This window comes from Myodes glareolus, chromosome 23, assembly GCF_982192425.1.
Source record: "Myodes glareolus chromosome 23, mMyoGla1.1, whole genome shotgun sequence".
NCBI classification, from domain to species: domain Eukaryota; kingdom Metazoa; phylum Chordata; class Mammalia; order Rodentia; family Cricetidae; genus Myodes; species Myodes glareolus.
Window position 1 is genome coordinate 4,138,429 of NC_142048.1, and position 21,613 is coordinate 4,160,041.

The following is a 21,613-nucleotide window of genomic DNA, read 5'->3' on the forward strand; positions in this document are numbered from 1 at the left end:
AAGAAAACCAAACCCACTGCAGCTGACTGGGGCCGCAGTAAGAGTCTGCGACAGTAGGAGCCGGTTTGAGTCTCTTCTCAAAATAAAACCAAGCACCAGGTGTTGTTCAAAGACATTTCACACCCTTGAGGTCAGGCTTAAAGTCAAATTACATTTTGAGATTTACAACTTTTGATTATAGGATACGAACTTAAGATGTTTGTCCTTTGCTGTCCCTGAGAGAAAACAAGGCAGAGAGTAGCGCCCCATAGGAGGACAGTTAAGGTTAAGGGAACGCAGAGCGGGGAGTCCCAGATCCCATAGAGGTGACGCTAACTTCTGCCCACCATAACTGTCTAGCTGGAAGGCAGGAAGCAATTGTTAAACATGCCCTTAATGCAGAAAGTAATTTTTTTAAATGTCAGTCTTTTTTATACTTTTTAAATGATATTTATTGAGCTCTACATTTTTCTCTGCTCCCCTACCTGCTTTTCCCCTCCCACCTTCAACCCTCTCCCAAGGTCCCCATGCTCCCAATTTACTCAGGAGACCTTGTTTTTTTTCTACTTCCCGTGTAGATTAGATCTATGTACGTCTCTGTTAGTGTCTGTATTGTTGTCTAAGTTCTCTGGAACTGTGGTTTGTGGGCTGGCTCTCTAACAGCTGCTTGTCGACCACCCAGCTAGCTTACACCTGGAATAACCACACAGAAACTGTATTCATTTAAACACTGCCTGGCCTATTAGCTCTAACTTCTTATTGGCTAATTCTTACATCTTAATTTAACCCATTTCTGGTAATCTGTGTATCGCCACGTGACTGTGGCTTACTGGCAAGATTTTAACCAGTGTCTGTCTCAGGCAGAAGATCCATGGCGTGTCTCTGTCTGCCCTTCTTCCCAGCATTCAGTTCTGTCTTCTCCATGCCTACCTAAGTTCTGCCCTATCAAAAGGCCAAGGCAGTTTCTTTATTTAACCAATGAAAGCAATACATAAACAGAAGGAATTCCTACACCATGGGTTTCTTTGCTTTATGTTTAAAAATCACCTATGAGTGAGTACATGTGATAACTGTCTTTCTAGGTCTGGCTTACCTCACTCAAAATAGTGTTTTCTAGCTCCATCCATTTTCCTGCAAAATTCAAGCTGTCGTCATTTTTTTCTGCTGTGTAGTACTCCATTGTGTAAATGTATCACATTTTCCCTATCCAGTCTTCGGTCAAGGGCATTTAGGTTGTTTCCAGGTTCTGGCTATGACAAACAAAACTGCTATAAACATAGTTGAGCACATGTCCTTGTGGCATGATTGAACATCCTTTGAATATATACCCAAAAGTGGTGTTACTGGGTCTTGAGGAAGGTTATTTCCTGATTTTCTGAGAAATCTCCACACTGACATTCAAAGGGGTTGTACCAGCTTGCATTCCCACCAGCAATGCAGAAGTGTTCCCTTTTCCCCCACAACCTCTCATCAGTGTTTTTGATCTTGGCCATTCTTTCAGGTGTAAGATGGAATCTCAGAGTTGTTTTGATTTGCATTTTTCTGATGACTAAAGATGTTGAACATTTCCTTAAGTGTCTTTCAGCCATTTTAGATTCCTCTGTTGAGAGTTCTCTGTTTAGATCTGTACTCCATTTTTTTTGTTGTTGTTGGTTTATGTGTTCTTTTGGTGTTCAATTTCTTGAGTTCTTTGTATATTTTGGAGATCAGATTTCAGTCTGATGTGGGTTAGGGAAGATCTTTTCCCATTCTGTAGGCTGTCATTTTGTCTTGTTGACCGTGTCCTTTGCTTTACAGAAGCTTTTCAGTTTCAGGAAGTCCCATTTAGTAATTGTTTCTCTCAGTGTCTGTGCTATTGGGGTTCTATTTAGGAAGTGGTTCACTGTGACAATGTGTTCAAATGTACTTCCCACTTTCTCTTCTATAAGGTTCAGTGTGGCTGGCTTTATGTTGAGGTCTTTGATCCATTTGGACTTGCAGAAACATGGTGATAGATATGGGTCTATTTTCATTCTTCTACATGTTGATATCCAGTTATGCCAGTGTTGGGTCCAGGGGGGTCGCACAAAGATGAGAACACCACCAAGTCTAATAAACCAGAAGCAAACTTTATTCCAGAAACCAGATCCTAGGAAAACCAGAAGCAAACTTAAAAATAGAAAATAAAAATAAAATACCGCGGGGCACAGAAGCTTATCAGCTAGCTGAGACCACAGCCAGAGGTGGTGTTTGTTAGGCTGTGGCAAACGGCTGGTTTTTGAACCTACTTTTTATAGCAAGGGCACCAGGCATTATCCCTGAACAAAAGAATTTTACAACCTTGCCCTGACCCTTGGGTTGGTCAGTGGAGACCCTAAAGAGGGGAGTGAGTGCTAGTGTCAATGAGTAATTAGGCAGCCATCATGAAATATGTTTTAGGGGAGACTACAACGAAAGTCACTAATTGCGAGAAAACAGATATCTTTAGCAATTCGTCAGAAAAGGGGCTGCTTGTAACACTAGAAGGTTAATAAATTAGGATTAACTGGTTCTTGGGCTGAGAACTTAGAAGAAAAGCCTTTCACATTATTTTTAGGTAAATTTTCAGATATTGACTGCCATACTTTACAACCTCCATTATCAGAGCTCATTAATTAAACCTTTTTTTATTTATCCACTGTCTCCTGGTACCTCCGGGTGTAAACTGAGGTCATGCCTCTCCTCTGATGGTGCCAGTTTCCCATAACAGAGACGGTGTCTGACCCAGAGGTCACATATCTCTGTCTCCTAAAGGTTAAACTCAGTTCACATCTACTGTTTATTAAGGATGGTCAGGACACTGCTCTTAATTTGTAGAGAGACACTCTGGCCTTGTAAATAAAACAGCCAGTTGTAAAATGACCTACGCTTCCCAAACATCTGAGAAAATAGCTCACTGTGAATGAATGATCCTTGATCTGCTGAGAAAGCTGCTGATAGTCTGTTCTTATTCTCCTAGACTTATAACTTTATATTTCTTTATTTTTACATTTTTATTTTCTTATGCCTGGACTCTTCAGCCAGGACTACTTGTTAAATATGCTTTCTTTTTTCCATTTGATATTTTTTTGCTTCTTTATCAAAGATCAGGTGTTTGAAGATGTGTGGATTGCAGAAAGTAATTGTTAAAAGTTAACAGTGACTTCAATTTCCCCAGAACGTGTTTAGGCTTAAGTTTTTTTTTATTTCTGGCTCTTCAGTCTTGGTGAATTGTTGAGAATAGACTTTCCGAACTTTTGATATCTTAATACAGCAATAGCCTAGAGGGGAAAAGAAATCTGAAACATTCCTCATTACCTGAGAACAGTCTTAGACCTTCGCAGCTGCTGTTCACAAGTCTTAAATTAAATCCCTTTCCCAGTCCCTCAGAACTTTAGCAACTCTCCCTCTGGGGGAGTTCCCACAGAGCAGGTGCCCCCCACCTTTTGTTTGAAGTATGTAAATCTTACCTGAGGGCTTCCTGAAGGTTCAAAGCCTCTGCAAAACTTGATTGCAAGGGGACACTTGTAAAACCATGGATGCCACAAGACTGAGAATTGCTTTAGCGTTTGTCTCTTTGGGGAGCCTCAGATAAGAGGTTTTGTGTGCAGAAATTGACTTGCCAAGGTGTGAACTGTATAACAATAAAAAAGTCTTTTGCAAAACTACAGTCATTCAGTTCCCCAGAAGCTGGCTCCCCTCTCTGCGGCCCCTCTGCGGCTGCAAAAACTACAATCCATCCTAGAGTAACCCTGTTTCTCCCACAGACCCGACTGAAACCAAACACCCGACACTACAGTACACTTTCTTGGACCCTTAGAACTTTCTTTAGCTTTCACGTTCTCAAATCTTCAAAGCACTTTCTTAGACCTGTTAGGAATTAGCTCTCTGCCGAAGCAAATTCACAGTCAAGCCAAATCACCAAGTGTTCCTCTTTTGAGAGTTCATTTAAATACTCTGTGCGAGTGGTCCTGACCTGCTGGGATGTTGAGTCCAGACCAAACAACTCTCAGACCTGGGGGCTGGGATAGATGCCAGGGGCTGGGGTCTAGGCTCCCAACTTAACAAGACCCTCATTGCAACTGTGCTGAATTTTCACTAATAGCCTCTCCTGAATCTTTTTACTAATTTCAGTCCTGCCACACAGTGCTCTTAAGCCCGCGACTAGGAATCCACGGCCCGAGCCTGTTTTGCGACTTAAATGCAAGAGGGTCTTTTTAGTAAGCTTAAGTGGAAACCACAAACCTCCAGCACAGCGATGCAGCGGACGAGAAGAGAATGTGGCCCGAGTTCAGAAAAGACTAGCGTTAAGGGGAAATGCCTCAAGTGAAGGGTATGCGTCTTGGCGTCTTGGGATTGGGTTAAGGAGGGTACAGACCCTGAAACCATTGATCAGTTTTGGGGCGTGAAACATAGAACCATAAATTACTGACCAGGTATCTGCGACGGTGGATGGGTGGATGTCTTCAGAGACTTTTCCGGTCTCACACCTTAGCTGACTGTCCAATTGGTTGTCAGTTTCTCTATCAGCACATTCCTGGAACTGAGGTCAATCCTAGGTTGTCCTAAAAGAAGCCCCACCTTTTAAGGTGGAGTCTGTGAAGTTGCAAGTCAGTTAAATCTCAGGGTCTCACAGTCAGTTAAGTCTCAGTTGCTTTCCATGACCCCTTCATGTCTTTTAAACTAATAGCACCTAAGGGACACAGTTCGGCTGCCAGTGTGACGTGCTCTCCTGTCTGCTGCGGAGTGAACTCAGAAATTCCATCATAAACCCTGTTTTTGTGATTTTTGTTTTCAGGATAGTAATAATGATAGAACAGAGAAGACAGACACGGGGTGAGCCCAGTGAGGGAGAGATGGACAGGGGAATTATGGGGACTGGACTGGTCTTTGGTAGCCTCAGAAGGAGCAATTTCCCAGACCTACTAGAGGTGGCTAGAGGTGGGGGGGGGTCTCCATGGTAAGAGTTACCCCTGAAAGACCTGGATAAATCCAGATCCCCCTAACAGGAAAATAGAGCCAAAAATCTAGCAGGAAGAGAAGAATCAGAAATCTAAGGTTAACCAGTTCCAGGGTTCCAGGAACTAGCTGAAGATAAAGGTGGATTGTAATCTTGAGAGTAATCTTGAGAGACTAAGAGATTCCCTCTAGTAATTGTCACCCCCTAGTAATTATCACCGGAATAGGAACTAGCTGATTAGGACCTTAGAGAATGATCTTGAGAGGCAGGGAATTGCCCCTTTGTAATCATCACTGGAATTTTTGGAATCTTCTGTGACACCCTCCCTGCCCCCCCTTTCGGATTACTGGACTGTGTGGTTTCTTCCTATAAAAACTACTTCTCCCGGTCACTCGGGGTCGAACTCTTCCCCTGCGTGGGTTATGAGTTGCGGCCCCAGTGCACTGGTCCCCGTCTTGTCTTGTTGTCTTGTCATTAAACCTCGTGTGATTGCAGCAAGGACGGTCTCTCATGAGTTACTGGGGGGGTTCGCGTCATCCCGAGGCTCGAGTGAGAGTCTCCCCAAATCGGGGGTCTTTCACCCCGGAGAGGTGTAGTTAGGAGAAACAGAGGAGAGAGCAAGTTTAGATATGAAAAATTTCCAGACTTTTTGTGCAGAGAAGAAGTTGCCACCACCATTGAAAGTCGAGCATGCCAGTGTAGGCTGTCCAGATGTACTGAGGCTGTTTGTAGTAACTGAGTGAGGATTTAATAAATTCCAGTCTGTGGAGGAAGAGAGGAAGGCACACAAAAAGGCCCCTGAGGGAGTTTCTTAGAGCTTCTGTTTATCTGTCTCTGTTATCTGAGGACCCAGACAACATCCTTTCCCCTGAAAGCCTTAGCATCACTTCTAGGTCATTAAACCTGTTCTCTCCTTTTTCTTTTTCTCTCTCTCTCTTTTTTTTTTTTTTTTTTACATTTTTTGAGGCAGGGTTTCTCTGTAGCTTTGGAGCCTGTCCTGGAACTAGCTCTTGTAGACCAGGCTGGCCTCGAACTCATAGAGATCTGCCTGCCTCTGCCTCCCGAGTGCTGGGATTAAAGATGTGCAACACCACTGCCCAGCCTAAAATCCGTTCTCATGAGTGAGGTCACCTGTGCTTTTCAACAGCCCACATGGCTTCTGTTTTCTTCGGGCCAGATCATCCCTGTTACCTACAGGCATTGTGTTTACCAAAGTCATTGTCCCTAGAACTTAGTTTTGAGCATTGTTTCTAAGTAAACAAGAACTCATCCTACTATGAAAACATATACACTTTGCAAAGAGCCGTAATATAAACGTCTTAAACTTCACTGTATTTGTGGAGCTGAGTTCATTGTTATCTAGATGCTTTTTTTTTTTTTTTTTCAAAATTGGGCTCTGTTTAAGTATGGCTAAAGTAAAATGATCTGGGCCAGACTCTAGAAGTCCTGGACCAGTAAAATCGGGTGGAACCGAGTTTCATTCTTGCCTCACCCTGATTAGGTTTTCCCTGCCTGCTGTAGAGCCTGCAGGGGAACCCCCATACCACACTGTCTTTGGCAGGGCCACAGCCCCTTCTTGCAGGGCGCCCGCGTTCTCTTGGGGTGAGCAGCAGGATCACTCCCACTTCTTACTTCCTGGAGGCTGTGCAGCCATAGAGAGGCCTTCCAGACAGAGGGGAGTGGATCGCTGCCTCCGGTACCCGCTAGGCCTTCTTAAAGATCCAGGGCCCCACCTTGGCTCCACAAGGTAGCAAATATTTGGAAATGAGCTATTGAGTCAAATTTGTGCTGTAATCAGGGTATGACTGAAAAATCTGGGAAATGTACACCTCCTCCAGAAACTGTCAGAGGGATGCCTGCCACCAAGCATATTCTGCCTACCTTAGTCAAACAGGAAGTCCCTTCCGACGCTCAACAAAAGAGCCTTTCTCCTGGTGTCTCCTTTTGGGTTTGGATTTGGTTTTGGGGGTCTGGGAGGACACAGAGGTATATGTCTAAGGCAGGGACTCATGCAGCCCCAGCTAGACTTGAACTCACCACATAGCTGAGGCTGACCTTGAACTCCTGTCCTCCTGAGTGCTGAGGAGGCAGGGTACAGGAGCACTCTGGGCCCCTCTCTGGCTCTTTGCTGCCTATGAGCTGAATGGTACCCACCATCTTTCCTCAAAACACAATCCTACCCATATCTATCACCGTGCACAAAACTCAAGTCCAAATGGATCAAAGACCTCAACATAAAGCCAGCCACACTGAACCTTATAGAAGAGAAAGTGGGAAGTACACTTGAACACATTGTCACAGTGAACCACTTCCTAAATAGAACCCCAATAGCACAGACACTGAGAGAAACAATTACTAAATGGGACTTCCTGAAACTGAAAAACTTCTGTAAAGCAAAGGACACGGTCAACAAGACAAAATGACAGCCTACAGAATGGGAAAAGATCTTCACTAACCCCACATCAGAAATCTGATCTCCAAAATATACGAAGAACTCAAGAAATTGAACACCAAAAGAACAAATAATCCAATAAAAATAGTGAGAACTCTCAACAGAGGAATCTAAAATGGCTGAAAGACACTTAAGGAAATGTTCAACATCCTTAGTCATCAGAGAAACGCAAATCAAAACAACTCTGAGATTCCATCTTACACCTGAAAGAATGGCCAAGATCAAAAACACTGGTGACAACTTATGCTGGAGAGGATGTGGGGTAAAGGGAACACTTCTGCATTGCTGGTGGGAGTGCAAACTGGTGCAACCCCTTTGGATGTCAGTGTGGTGATTTCTCAGAAAATCAGGAAATAACCTTCCTCAAGACCCAGTAACACCACTTTTGGGTATTATATCCAAAGGATACTCAATGGTCCCACAAGGGCATGTGCTCAACTATGTTCATAGCAGCTTTGTTTGTCATAGCCAGAACCTGGAAACAACCTAAATGCCCCTCGACTGAAGAACGGATAAGGAAAATGTGATACATTTACACAATGGAGTACTACACAGCAGAAAAAAAAAATAATGACATCTTGAACTTTGCAGGAAAAGGATGGAGCTAAAAAACATTATTTTGAGTGAGGTAACCCAGACCCAGAAAGACAATTATCACATGTACTCACTCATAGGTGGTTTTAAACATAAAGCAAAGAAAGCCAGCCTACAAACCACAATCCCAGAGAACCTAGATAGCAATGAGGACACTAAGAGAGACTTACATAGATCTAATCTACATGGGAAGTAGAAAGTAGAAAAACACAAGATCTCCTGAGTAAATTGGGAGCATGGGGACCTTGAGGGAGGGTTGAAGGAGGGAGGGGAGAGGCAGGGAGGGTAGCAGAGAAAAATGTAGAGCTCTGTCCCGCGCTACCGTCTCGCCTGTAAGAATCACGCGGGACACATAGGATACTTTTGTAGAAATAGCTTTAATCCTCTTGGGAGCTAGAGCATAAGCCACATGGCAGAGACCCAGATATGATGGAACCCATCCCTTATATAGGAAACAGACCCTGCTTCGGACGTGTCACTCTTAGATTGGTCCGTTGCTCCCAGTCCCAGGTGATGCCTCGGGAGTAGGCGGGGACACAGAAGTGAAAAGATACCAACACGTGTGCGTTCACCTGGTGGTGAAGCCGGATGTCAGCGCCATCTTGATGATGGAGGATGTGGCTGCGGCCTTCTACATCTCCCCCTAATTTTACTTCTTTGCAGAAAGGCAACTCCCTCAAAAGGTAAAGATAGAGGTCGCACTTCCCAAAATGGAAACATTAAAATGGGCTTACACGGAATCTGCCCCTAGGCTCATGACACCTGGAACCTATCCGGCCTGCCCTCCGCCATTTTTCTGGGAAAGGGAATATACGGCAGGAAACCCTTATGTAGGACGACATATCTCTCAGAGAGGGCCATTCTCTGTGTGATGCTTTTTAGCTCGACAACCTTCAGGGCTAGCTAAGCCAAGCACTCCACCCTGTGCCATGGACCATAGTCCTAGGGGTGCAGGAGCTGGTTGGCTTAAACCTTACTGCTTTAACATAGATAACCACACATAAGCAGAGGCTCCCTGTTCCAGGGCAGCCAGCGCTGGTGCAGATAACCACTTTGTCCCTATGGCTTTGGGATTTGAGTCAGCAGACCATCCAGAGGAGAAACACTATTTCATAGCGTAGGACCGTTTCAAAACATTTCCACCCCCACCCATTCTTTGAAGTAGGGGATGAAGGACACAACCCAGGACTGGAATCCTTTGGCCAGGCTTATGTCCACTCGCGTGGAGTTGATTGTCACGATGAACCGTCTCAAGGAGGACAGCAAATCATCAAAATTCTCCTGCAAGATACAAAGACAATTCTCGGGACAAGTTAGCCACTTTTATAAAGTTTTCATATGGTACATTGGTCACACATAAGGCTGGAGTTTTCCATTCATAGCCCAATTGGGCAAGCTGCCATAAGATATCCACCTGTTCTTTATTCTACCTCTAATAGATGTATCTATGGTAGCCTGCTGATCCAGGGCTGTAGCCATTGTGGTAGATAACTGATTGAGGGTCTCTGTTTTCCATGGTATAGGCTGTGCTGCCATTTAAAAAATGTATAATGAACAGAGCATCGGGGGCAGTTCCTTTATTATTCCCCCTTTTTTCAATTTTAACAAGAACTGGTAAGTCCTCCAGTTCAATTACCTAGAAGATAACTAGACAATTGCTTAATAATCTGGGATCGCAGGGGCACAACTCTCCAGCTGTATCAAGAAGTCTGTAGTATCCAATTTTTAATTTGAATAACCATGGCATTTTGTAACCTGTCTTGAAGATACCCATAGTGTTTAGCAGAAATAACTGACAGGATAAGGGAAACTGATAGCAAGCAATAACTGACAAAACAAGGGGAAATCCAGCAGCATAGCAATGGCACAGCAACAATAACATTGCAATGTACAGCAACAACAGCACAGCAATAACTGACAGACCAAGGGCAGGAGCTGGACCATCCCTCAGGAACCCGCCAGCTCCGCAGCAATCAGGCCAGACAGCTCCATAGCAGAGGCTTTGTCCTCAGGCCTCTGGACAGATGAATCCACAGCATGAATAGTAGCATTCCTAGAAAAAAAACATAAACAAACTCTTCTCCCAAAATAACATTTAAGAGTATTAAAAAACTCAGTGTAAAAATTTAGCACAGTCAGTACTGGAAGTAGGCTGGTCTTGAACTTAGAGACCTATAGGTCTCTGTTCCAAAGAGCAATCTTGTTTGTCTGTGCCATTACAGCAGGCCTTAGAATTAAACCATTTTAAATCTGGCACAGATGAGATTATTGTTTCAAAAATATGAGAAAACCGTTTTCCTGTTTTCAGCCTGGAGTCCTAAGATGACGTGGCCATTGGGGAACCCATACGGGGGTCTCTGTTTTTTACGGTATGGGCCGCGCTGCCCCAGTGGCACCTAGGAAAAACCCAGGCCCTGTTTGTTGATATAAGGTTTAGGATTTATTGGCTCCTGTATTCCTTGCCGGTACGGTGACCTTGGGTTCCAGAGCCCGCCCGCCATCCAAGGGCTGTGTGCGGCCCTGGGCCTGCTCGCTGCGCGGCTCCCCGTGTCCCAGGCCAGGAAGTGGCGGCTCCACCCCCAGGCGCCCCTGCCTTCCCCGCGGGGCTAGCCTAGTTCTCTGAGGCTGTGTTGGTGGCGGAGTGTGGCGGGAGCCGACACTCAGACCGAGGCGGCACAGGCCGGCAATATCTCAAGGTCCGCGCCAGAGCCTGCGGCTCAAGGGGCCAATGGGAGAGGCAGCGAACAGGGCCGCTTCCCTATTAGCAAACTCTCAACATCTGTGCCATAGCAAAAGCGGCTATAAACTCTCACAGATCCAGCCAACGACCCAATCACCCCAAAATCCAAGGGCCCTTTGCATCCATCTCCCTGCGGAACCCGAAACATCAGACAAGCCAAGCGTATACACAGCAATCTTTCAGGAGGACTTGAGTTTTTAAAATGCTAAGCAGTTCTTAAAAACTTAAGTCGCATTATGTAGATGTAATATGGTACTGCCTGTTTACTGCGTCTAAACCTTAATTGCGCTTTTATTATGATAATTATGACCAGCCCTGCCTGAAGTCAGTATCGTTTAGCATAGCCAAATGGAACCATAGCCATTTTAGCCTCAGAGACCCTCATAGTTTTAGGTACATTGCAAGGTACAATTAGGTACAATTCTGGCCTGGCAGCTTGTGGCACCGCTCTCATTCTCGGTACATGACATCCTCCAGGCCAGGCACCAACTGAGCCGGCGCAATGTGCCCCCCACCATAGCCACAGAGCAAAGCTCCGCTCCAGCCGCAGCTATACCCATTCCGAACCCAAACCGGTGTACGGAGCAAAGCAGAACTCAGAGAAGCAGGTTTGCTGCTCTGCAACCATTGAAAGGACCTCATTTAATCTTTTAGGGAATTTGGGCGTCGTTAGTCTCTCTGGCTGCTTCCTGCTGTTATTGGGCCGCTGCATTTTAGGGGTAAACACTACAACATTTTAGGAGGTCTCGGTGATTCAAACCACGTGGATCTCAAGCACATACTTAGGCTCCCATCCTCCGTGGAGGCGAAAACAGAACCTCTCCTCCAAAACATCATATTCTTAAGCCCATGTTTTAAATTTAAGCTACCTTTTTTAGCAGTTCCTAAATTTAAATATCTTTCTCCTATCCAGTACATAAAAAAACAACATGAACAACATAACATAAAGCTTTTGACCTTGTAAATCAGCCTTCTCCCCCATTTTTACTTTTTTAGAATCATTGGGGGGTCCTTTTTAACTTATCTGAGTGCGCGCGCACAACCTCCCACTGCTGCTCAGTTTCTGATATGCTCTCTGGACTTTAGAGCGTACCTCTCTAAGCATGTATGCCTGCAGTTCTGAAATCCTCCTGGTCTCCGGCGGTGTAAAGTTCTTCTTTTTCCCGGGTTTCGGCACCAGATGTCCCGCGCTACCGTCTCGCCTGCAAGAACCACGCGGGACACATAGGATACTTCTGTAGAAATAGCTTTAATCCTCTTGGGAGCTAGAGCATAAGCCACATGGCGGAGACCCAGATATGATGGAACCCATCCCTTATATAGGAAACAGACCCTGCTTCGGACGTGTCACTCTTGGATTGGTCCGTTGCTCCCAGTCCCAGGTGATGCCTCAGGAATAGGCGGGGACACAGAAATGGAAAGATACCAACACATGTGCGTTCACCTGGTGGTGAAGCCGGATGTCAGCGCCATCTTGATGATGGAGGATGTGGCTGCGGCCTTCTACAGAGCTCAATAAATATCAATAAAACAAACAAACAAAAACAACAACCATAAAAAGAAGAAATATTGTAGAAAATCAAGCGTTATATCTCAGGGTATTGAATCAACATAAACACACACTCACACACACATCTTAGCCCCCTAGCTCCTGGCCTTGTTTTATGGTGTCTGCAAGTCCACCTTCCCCCACCAGCCTCAGCAGGGCCCCCACTGAGTGCCTACTGCTATACAAACACTTCTTTCTCCTCAGTGTCCCTCTAGAAAAGATAGTCCTACCCATTCCCATTTGAAGTACAATTAATACAAATTCAGAGACAGATATTGGGATTCATCTTGAAAAAGAAAAGCAAAGCAACCAGCCACTGGCTTTTATTTTGACCTCAGTCTGAAAACGGCGGTTCTGTCTCCAGGAAATCTCAAAATGAGACGGAGAGCTGACTTCTCTCTAGTTCTGGGATTAAGGGCATGCACCTGGTTTCCATGGCAAGCTAGTGTGACTCCTGGGATTAAGGATGTGTGCCATCACTGCCTGGTCTGTAAGGCTCGCCAGTGTAGCTGTTTTACTTTTCTGATTTTTCAGGCAAGTTTTATTTATTAAAATACAAATGAAACGCCACTACACCCATTCACAGAGCGCTTGCTGTAACCTGGGTGGCAGGTGTTCCTGGTGTCAGGACAATAGCCTGCCTTTTGACCAGGGCCAAATGAGGAGGTGCTTTAGTTTCTTTTGTTATGCCCAGATCCATGAAGTCCCCCCAAAAACCAACAAGGAAACAAAGTCCCGTATGTAAAAGCAAAGAGCCTTTATTCTACACAAGTTTGCAAATTCGGACTCTTGATGTGTCCAAGGTATTGGAATAATCAAAGAGCCCTCAAGTTCAGTTAGAGTTGGGTTTTTATAATAGCAAAGGTGGGGGTGAGGGATTTCTAAAGTTCAGGACCCCTGATTGACATTTGTCTAGGAGTGTCCTTGTGAGTGTGTGCTGGCAGGTGATATTATCTACAATGGTTAGAATATTAGGCATTTCCTTTGGTTGGTGTAATGAGCATGGAACCAGATTCCTCTGAATGAATAAAGAAAGGGGAATCTGTAGTGTAGATAGAACAGGAAATTTATAGAATAAGAATGAATGCAACTTGGTGTAATGTAAAAGCATTTCTTCTTGTGTGTGGTATGGAAAATTACTAAAGTGAAATATTAAGAGAACTTTTGCCCACTTGAAGGCTGCCACACCCCATCTGGCCCTGCCAGATGGGGAGGCTGCACCCAGCAACCGTGGTAATGAAATAATCTTGCCACACAAGAGGGACCCCCACCCTTCTGTGATCAGTCAATACTGATAACCTAGGACACCTGGTTATCGGAAGGATCACGCAAAGGGCAGTTTCGAACTGACTTAAAAGAGGGTGCTAAAGCAGGACAGATATCTCACCTCTCACAATGGCCCAGGTATCTGTCCTCATGGAAGGAGAGATCCTCCAAGCCTGCCTCCCGAAAAGCAGAACTATTAAACTCCTTGCCTAAACATCTAATGCTCTGTCTCCCGAGTACAGAGCTTCATATCCCGAAAATGCCTTGCATCCCGAATGCAAAGCCTCATTCCCTGAGAGTGGACATTGAAGGTCTGTCTCCCGAGAACAGACAAGATACTCTGCCTTTCAGAACGCTTTGCCATCCCGAGAGCAAAGCTTCGTCTTTGAGAGTAGAGAACTAAAAGCCTTGTCTCCTGAGACTCGGTCATCCGAAAAGCCGAGTCCCAAGGCCCTACATTCTGAGATAGACTAGCACCAGGCCAGAGACTACGCGGTCAAGGATTGATCCAGCACTGGACACCAGCCTGGAACAGGACATCGGAACCTTATCTCCCGAGCGCAGACTACGGGGTCAAGAGTAGAGCCTCGCTATCCGGACCCCAGTGCGGTCAGGCGTCCAACCTGAAGAAATTCAAAAGGCCCTTTTTAAGCTGAAGAATATCAGGTCGTATGATACTATTTAATGCGTGTATGAGATGTTAAGAGAAGAGCATAGACATGTTAATACATATGTTTAGTGTGTGAAATGTTAAGACATATAGATAATTGATAAGATTAGGAAATGTTAATGGATAAGTTAAGGTTAAGAAGTGTTTTATAGATAAGTAATAGATAAGTTGTCTTAAGGTTAAGAAATGTTTTATAGATAAGTAATAGATAAGTTGTATTAAGGTTAAGAAATGTTTTATAGATAAGTAATAGATAAGTTGTATTAAGGTTAAGAAGTGTTTTATGGATAAGTGATAAGTTAGATTAGGGTTATGAATTGGTTTTATGTATTAGGTTTATTAGAATTAATAATTGTGATATTGAATTGCCTGTATGATAGCCATTATCAATTCCCCATGCCTATTAAGATTGTAAACCTCATTGATGTATTGAATATTGAAGTTGCTAGTAAAGAATCACTATAAAACAATTCTCTTGCTTGGTCTGGTCACTCATCGCTCTCTGGGGAGAAGGGCACAGAGTCCTCATAGATATTATGAGTCTCGCACTGGGGCCGAGACTCATATCCCACGCAGGGGTAGAGGAGTTCGACCCCAGTAGCTGGGAGCAGGGGTATTTAAGGGAAGAAACCGCAACCCAAAGGGGGTAGGGAGGGCATCATTGGAAGATTCCAAAAATACCAGTGATAATAATTTCCCATTTCTCAAGATTGTTCTCAAAATTGTAATCTAACTTTGTGGTCATCCAGTTCCTGGAACAAAGTCACTGAAACTGGCTAACCTAGATTTTTGGCTCTTCCTGCTAGGGGGTCGGGATTTATCCTGGCCTTTCATCTGCAACCAGGTATTGCCTCGGGGTAAACTACTGAGACTCAGGCATCCATTAAGCTTATCATGGCTGGGTACTACATTGCCAGGCGGCTGTGCATCCTCGATCTCAGACTCCAAAGATCTGTGGTTCTTCCGTGGATCAAGAGGATACAAAGATCACCAGGGAAACCGCTGACCACAAACCCTGACCTTTGCCCTTCAGTTCACAACTCAACTTTGCTGCTTCAGTTTCCCTACCCGAAGACCAAACCAACAGCTACTCTGGTTAACCATAGCTCAGATAAGGGCCAAGCCCACAAGCGCCAGGTACCCTGGAACCGGACACGGAGGGCCAAGAATTTGAGTTGAATTCCAGAAGTTTCTTTTTCTTCCAGGGGGATTCCGCAGCAAGCCTTCTTCACTCACAAGGCCAAGAGGAATGCCTACCTCCCTTTCCAGGAAAAAGAAACCGAAAGGCTGCCTTTCCCAGGACGCTAGCAGGCAGTGCTCCAACTGCTCCCGGACTGCCCCTAAGGACTCTGGAAATTGCTATTGGCTAGACTCGGGACCTATGCTAAGTAGGGGCGTGGCCCGGAGAGGGTTCCAGCGACCTGCGAAGCTCCGAGCTAGAGGAACAAAACCACATGGCACCGACTTTCTACCACTATCCTCCGGTGCCCATGGAGAAGACGTGGGAGGGACAGGGACCGGGCATCCGCCGGCGGTGGCTGATGGCCGCGGTCCTGACGGTCCTGATCGTTACGGTCTTGGTCACCCTGCTCATCTACTTCGCCGTCAGGGCAAACAGCGAGATCTGCAGGGACGGGCTGCGGGCTCAGCATGAGTGTCGCAACACCACGCACCTTCTGCAGCGCCAGCTCACCCGTGCCCAGGAGAACCTGCTGCAGGCAGAGACGCAGGCAAACACCTGCAACCGGACCGTGGTAAGACTGGAAACCGTGCCCTCCAAAGCCTCAAGTGACTGGGGAGGAGACTTTGAAACTGCCAAGCAAGTCCCACTCCCACGCCGGCACGTCAGCGACTGAGGACCTTGAAATCCAGGGAGACCTTAAAACTTCCCACAGCTCCGAAATCAGGGTCCTCAGTATGCTCCCTTCCAGGACTCGGAGGGGTTCTCCAAATTTTGTGGAGGGTGCTGGGGTTGAAGACCTTGAAACTGACTTAGAGGACCAGCACAGGAGCTGCCCCTGGACTCCACTCAGCCCTGAGGATTGAAATTCTTTATTTTTTGAGACGGAGTCTCGCTGCATAGCTCAGGCTGTCCTGGAAGACACCCTGAAGACCAAGCCTGGTCTTGAATGCAAGAGATCCACTGCCTCTGCCTTCCAAGTGCTGGGACTAAAGGTGTGCGCCACCACCAGCAAATATTTGAAATTTTGAATGTGTCTTTTAGAGACCTAGGAAGCTCCGTTGTTGAGTCTGGGAAAGGGTTTGCTAAATCAGTGCGAGCCGCAGAATATCTGGAACTTTCTAGTAGGGTTTAGTCATGAAGAGTTTTCAAATTCTCGTGGCAGAGGTGGGGGTGGGGGCTTAAAACTGCTATTTTGGAGCCAGGAGTTGATGGCCTTTAATCCCAGCATTCGGGAGGCAGAGTTCAGCCTGGTCTACAGGGTGAGTTCCAGTACAGCTAGGATTGCTACACAGAGAAACCCTGTCCAGAAGGAAAAAAAAACCAAAAAGCAAAAAACAAAATACCCTGCCATTTTGGAGATGGGCTATCCAGGGGGCTGGAGAGGAACCTAAAAGGACCTTTGTTTGGGTAAAAGGACCTCTGAAGACTTGGCCTGGAAAGTTTCTAGGGACCAGGACAACAAACAGCCAATCGCGTTTCTGCCGCTTTTCTGACTCAGGTGACCCTTCAGGATTCTCTGGAGAAGAAGGAATCCCAGGTCCTGGAGCAGCAGGCCCACATCCAGGAGCTTGAGAGTGAGAAGGGGTGGCTCAGAGGAGTGCAGGGGAAGGGGTGGGGCGGGGGAGTGCAGAAGACCGGGAGAAGGGGTGGGTTGGGGGATTGGAGGGGACTAAGAGGGAACAGGGCAGGCCTCCAGGGCAGGATTTGGGGGGGGGATGTAGTGGCCCAGAGTGAGGGAACCTCAGGGCCATGTGCCAGCTGCTCAGGAATCTGGTTCTTCCCAGAGCTTCAGGAGTGGAAATGGGTGTTTATGGGAGCAGAGGGCAGGTTAGCAGTGGGGGCTGCAGAGCTGGGGATGACCTAAAGGTCTCACTGGTCCCTCTACAGCTGTAGAAGGACCCTAGGCTGGCCCTTCATTTGGTCTCCCTCTCCCTTCACCCCCCTCCCAGCACCCACTGCTGGCCTTGGTGTTACTTTGGGGTGTTCTCCGAGGTGGCTGATGCTGATTGGGCCCTCTATCTTTGCAGGCGAGATCATGAAGTTGAACCTGGAGCTGGCGACACTGAGGTTAGAAGCCGCTCTCCCTGCCCTCCCCCACCTCCTCCCCTGCCACTCTCTACTTCCTTCCTCAAGACTGGGACCCACTTGGCTCACACAATCCACAGCTCAAAGCTGAGCCATGAAGAAGGCTAGTGAGGAGAATTTGTGACACACTAGCTCAAGGCCCTGAGTTCAAATCCCCAGCACCCGCTTAGAAACTGGCTGTAGTATTCCGTAACTCTGGTATTGGGGAGCAGACAGAATATCCTGGGGCTCACTAGCCAGCCCAATTAGCCCAGGCAGTAAGCTTCATGTCCAGGGAGAGACCCTGTCTCAAAAATTAAAGAAGAGGGTATGCAGACAAAATTGTAGCCTTCCCTATGGCACAGTAAAGCCCAGAAGTTCACTGTCAAAGTAGTAATGCCAATAATAACACAGTTCATAAAAACAAGAGGGAGCCAGGCACATGGCGCATCAGAGGCAGAAGTGGGTGGAGCTCCGTGAGTTCTAGGCCAGCCAGGACTACATAGAGAAACCCTGTCTGAGAAAACAAAACAAAAAGTCTCAGAAGGAAAACATATCCCAAGAGCCACAGCCATAGGGGACCAATCCCAGCTCGCTCCCTCAGCGATGTGGTGAGTGGGGCTGCCTAGAAGCCTGAGTTTGGTGTCACAGGCCTGAGATCCCCTAGGAGGGGAAGAAAGAGGAGCCTGAGTCCAGCTCCACCTGAGCCACTGCGGGGTCTCCCGGACAGGGTGTCAGTGCCCAGGTACTGGCTGCCCTGAAGAGGACCCTGTGCTGGTCCCAGCATCCAGGGCATTGGGTAGCTCATAACTGTTCATAACTCCAGCTCCATGAGCTCCATGCATCTGGATTCTGAGGGCACTACATTCACACACACACACACACACACACACACACACACACACACACACACTTAATAAAAATCAGGGCAGGTGAGGTGTGTCAACCTGAGTTTGAATACATGCCTCTGACTCCACACCCACCGCTATTTATGAGTGCTCATGCATACGCATCATAATGCGCATGTACACACACTAAGTAAACTATAATACAATTTAAAAAGAATAAAAACAAAATCTAAGGAAAGAAAATGTGAATTCAAAATACTAAGAACAGGGCTGAGAACCAGCTGGAGCCCTCAGACTCCCTCAGTGAAGGGCTGGTGGGCGTGGCTCAGGGGTGGAGCCCCTGACTAGGATCCCCAGTGAGGGGCTGGGGGTGTGGCTCAGGGGTGGGGTCCCTGCCTAGAATCCCCAGTGAGGGGCTGGGGGTGTGGCTCAGAGTGGGGCCCCTGCCTAGGATCCCCCAGTGAGGGGCTGGGGCCTTGGCTTGGGGTGGAACCCCTGCCTAAAATCCCCCCAGTTCCATCCCAGGACAGAAATATTTAAAAAGGAAGCAGATCACTGAGTGGTGCTGCCCGTCTTTAATTCCAGCCCTCAGGAGGCAGGGGCCGGTGGGTCTCTGTGAGGTTGAGCCCAGCCTGCTCTACAAAGTGAGCTCCAGGACAGCAGGACTGTTTGACAGAGAAACACTGTCTTGAAAAAAATTAAAAAAAAAAAAGAAAGAAAGAAAAAAAGAAAGAAAGCAAGCAAGCGAAGGAAGCAGATCATCAGGTGACCTCTGCCTGAATCATCCCTCTCCACGCAGGACCAAGGAGGAAGCTTCTAGGACAGCACAGAACTCTGCCAGCTCCATGGTGGTTTCCAGCCTACTGATGTTCGCAGTGCCAGTGTTCCTACTTTTTTGAGGACCCAATAGCTGGCAGGTAAGGACTGGGTCCAGGGTTGTGAGGAGCCCGCTCAGGGAGGAGGGCGTGGTCCTGTGGGGGAAGGGGCGGAGTCCATTAGCAGTTGAGTCTTTCCCTTTCTTTAGACCACAGCCCGTTTTGATGAAGATGCGGTTGCACCTGTTTGAGGTCGTTGGGGGTCCTGGTGGCTCTGGAGGTCATGGCAGCCCCAAGGATGTAGAAGCCACTGAGTGGAGCCTAGATTGCACCTCCCTCCCTCCTTCCCTCCCTCCCTTCCTCCCTGTCTCCCTCCCTCCTTCCTTCCTTACCGGGGAGAGTGGAAGGGGCACCTCCATTTTTGCTTTTATGGTTATTGGGGAAGGGGTTCACTTATTTCTGATGTCTTTAAGCTTTGAAAAATAAAGTAATTTGGAAATAAAGAGTTTGCTTCTAAGTTGCTAGTGTCCCTAGGTCCCCTGTTTGTCCATCCTGACCATGGCCTTGGTCAGTGGGTACAGAGGGTGGCCGGCTCTCAGGTCTATGCTGCTCTAAGGGAAGAGGCTGAGGCCAGAATGGCTCCACCATGCTGCCTGTCTCCTCAGTTCTCGGGAGTTTATGCTAGCCTTCTTCACAGCAGCAGGACTTATGGAACGGAGAGAGACAGGCAGGCAGGTAGGTGATGGATGGATGGGGCTCACAGAGAGGTCCAGCGAGTCCAAGAGTGGCTGTCTACCAACAGGAGCCTTTTTTTCATTTGTTTGAGAATTTTTCTGCTTATACAAACGGAACAAAAGTGCAGTAGGCGTCTTACCCATTCATGCCTGGAGCACCACGTAGCCAGTACTAAAGGTCCATACGAGCCGTGCTGCTCACTGCGGGCCTGGATGATGGACATTGCTTTGTCTATGCTGCCCATTATGATAACTGAAGTCACCTGGCCTCTGCTACCTCGGGGCCCAGTTAAACCAGTGGTGTCTCCAACCTTGTGTCAGTTTACACAGAGACGCCTGGAGCCACCAACCAGCACTAGCATTTTCCTGATTTTCTACAAGTTTTGTTTTATAGGTTTTTCGAGACAGCGTTTCTCTGTGTAACCCTGACTGTCCTGGAACTCCCTCTACAGACCAGGCTGGCCTCAAACTCACAGAGATCCACCAGCCTTTGACTCCTTAGTGCTGGGATTAAAGGAGGGCACCACCATTGCCCAAGTCAGTTAAGTCTTCTCCTCCTCCTCCTCCTCCTTCTCCTCCTTCTTCTTGTTTTGTTTTACTTGTTTTTTGTTTTTCAAGATGGGGTTTCTCAGTAGCTATGAAGCCAGTTACTGGAACTCACTCTGTAGACCAGACTGGCCTTGAACTCACAGGGATCTGCCTGCCTCTGCCTCACCTCCACTGCCTGGCCACTTAAGCCTTAAAAGCTATTTCCCACTTTCCACCCCCTAGATTTCTCACAGTCCCACAGTGCCTAGCTCTGATGCCCACTCCCTCTCCAGGATCTCACTGCTTTCCTCTGTTAACTTCCTTCCTCCACATCCTCCTGGAGCCGGGTTATTGTTCTTTCCATTTCCTGCCTGTGACTCTAAGGTTCACAGTTTTGTTCCCTTGACCCCACAGTACCCACTGGAGACAGTGTTTCCCTGGGGACCCCAAATGCCCCCTCACAGGCACCCATAAATCTCTTTGTGGGTTTAATTCTTGTTCACCTCACATCATTGTCTTGGTACAAAACTGTTTCCAAGCCAAGCTGTTTCCGGCGTCGAGCATATTGTGCAGTCTCTTCTAAACCCTCAGGCCTGAGTTCTCATTCAATCCTGCTGCTTTGTGTGTGTGTGTGTGTGTGTGTGTGTGTGTGTGTGTGTGTGTGTGTGTGTTCTGGGAAGTGAACCCAAGACCTGACCCCAGGCCATGCCCCAGCCCCTCACTGGAGGGTCCACCCCTGGGCTGGCCACTGGTCCCTCACTGAGGGCATTTAGGTCTAGCCCTTCTCTGGTGGTCTTGGATAGAGGCCTGTCCTCCACTGGATGGCACCACATGGCTTCATGTTTTCCGTTGTCCCTGTTTGCAAAGTATAATCCCAGCTGGCTTGTCTGCTTGAGACTCTGTCTTTAGGAGAAGGGGTGGAAAGGGCCATTATCTTTACTGGATGGCTCACCCCCCCCATCTTACACCATATATTTCTTACACCAAAGCAGCAGTGGATTTTGGAATGGTAGAAGTGGGAGATCAAGCTTCACAGGGTGGAGGTTCAGGCGGGACCGACTGTCCTCACCGGCAGACACAGGGTGGAGGAGGTTCAGGCAGACCGATTGTCCTCACTGGCAGACATTTTCCAGGGTTCCTGCTTTGTACCTAACACATGGATGCAGCCTGCTCTTTCCTTCTTGGGTGTTTTCTGTGAAAATTTCCTTTCATGGGACTGACTCGGTGGGGCAGA

At 47.1% G+C, this 21,613-nt stretch overlaps 1 protein-coding gene and 1 long non-coding RNA gene across 2 annotated transcripts; one reads left to right on the plus strand and one right to left on the minus strand.

Annotated features, from left to right (window-relative positions):
- Positions 1-697: 697 nt before the first annotated feature.
- LOC125395706 (uncharacterized) lies at positions 698-4,489 on the minus strand. The gene is made up of 3 exons (XR_007230628.3): positions 4,410-4,489; positions 3,447-3,610; positions 698-2,107 (listed from the first exon to the last, which is right to left on the minus strand). It is a non-coding gene; the product is annotated as an uncharacterized LOC125395706 (long non-coding RNA).
- An 11,120-nt stretch (positions 4,490-15,609) lies between these two features.
- Positions 15,610-19,634, plus strand: Bst2 (bone marrow stromal cell antigen 2). Its single transcript, XM_048427282.3, has 5 exons — positions 15,610-15,961; positions 16,889-16,964; positions 17,418-17,457; positions 19,102-19,219; positions 19,327-19,634. The coding sequence occupies exons 1-4, from the start codon at positions 15,662-15,664 to the stop codon at positions 19,199-19,201; spliced, it is 516 nt and encodes a 171-aa protein (XP_048283239.3). The 5' UTR covers positions 15,610-15,661; the 3' UTR covers positions 19,202-19,219; positions 19,327-19,634.
- The last annotated feature ends 1,979 nt before the right edge of the window (positions 19,635-21,613 follow it).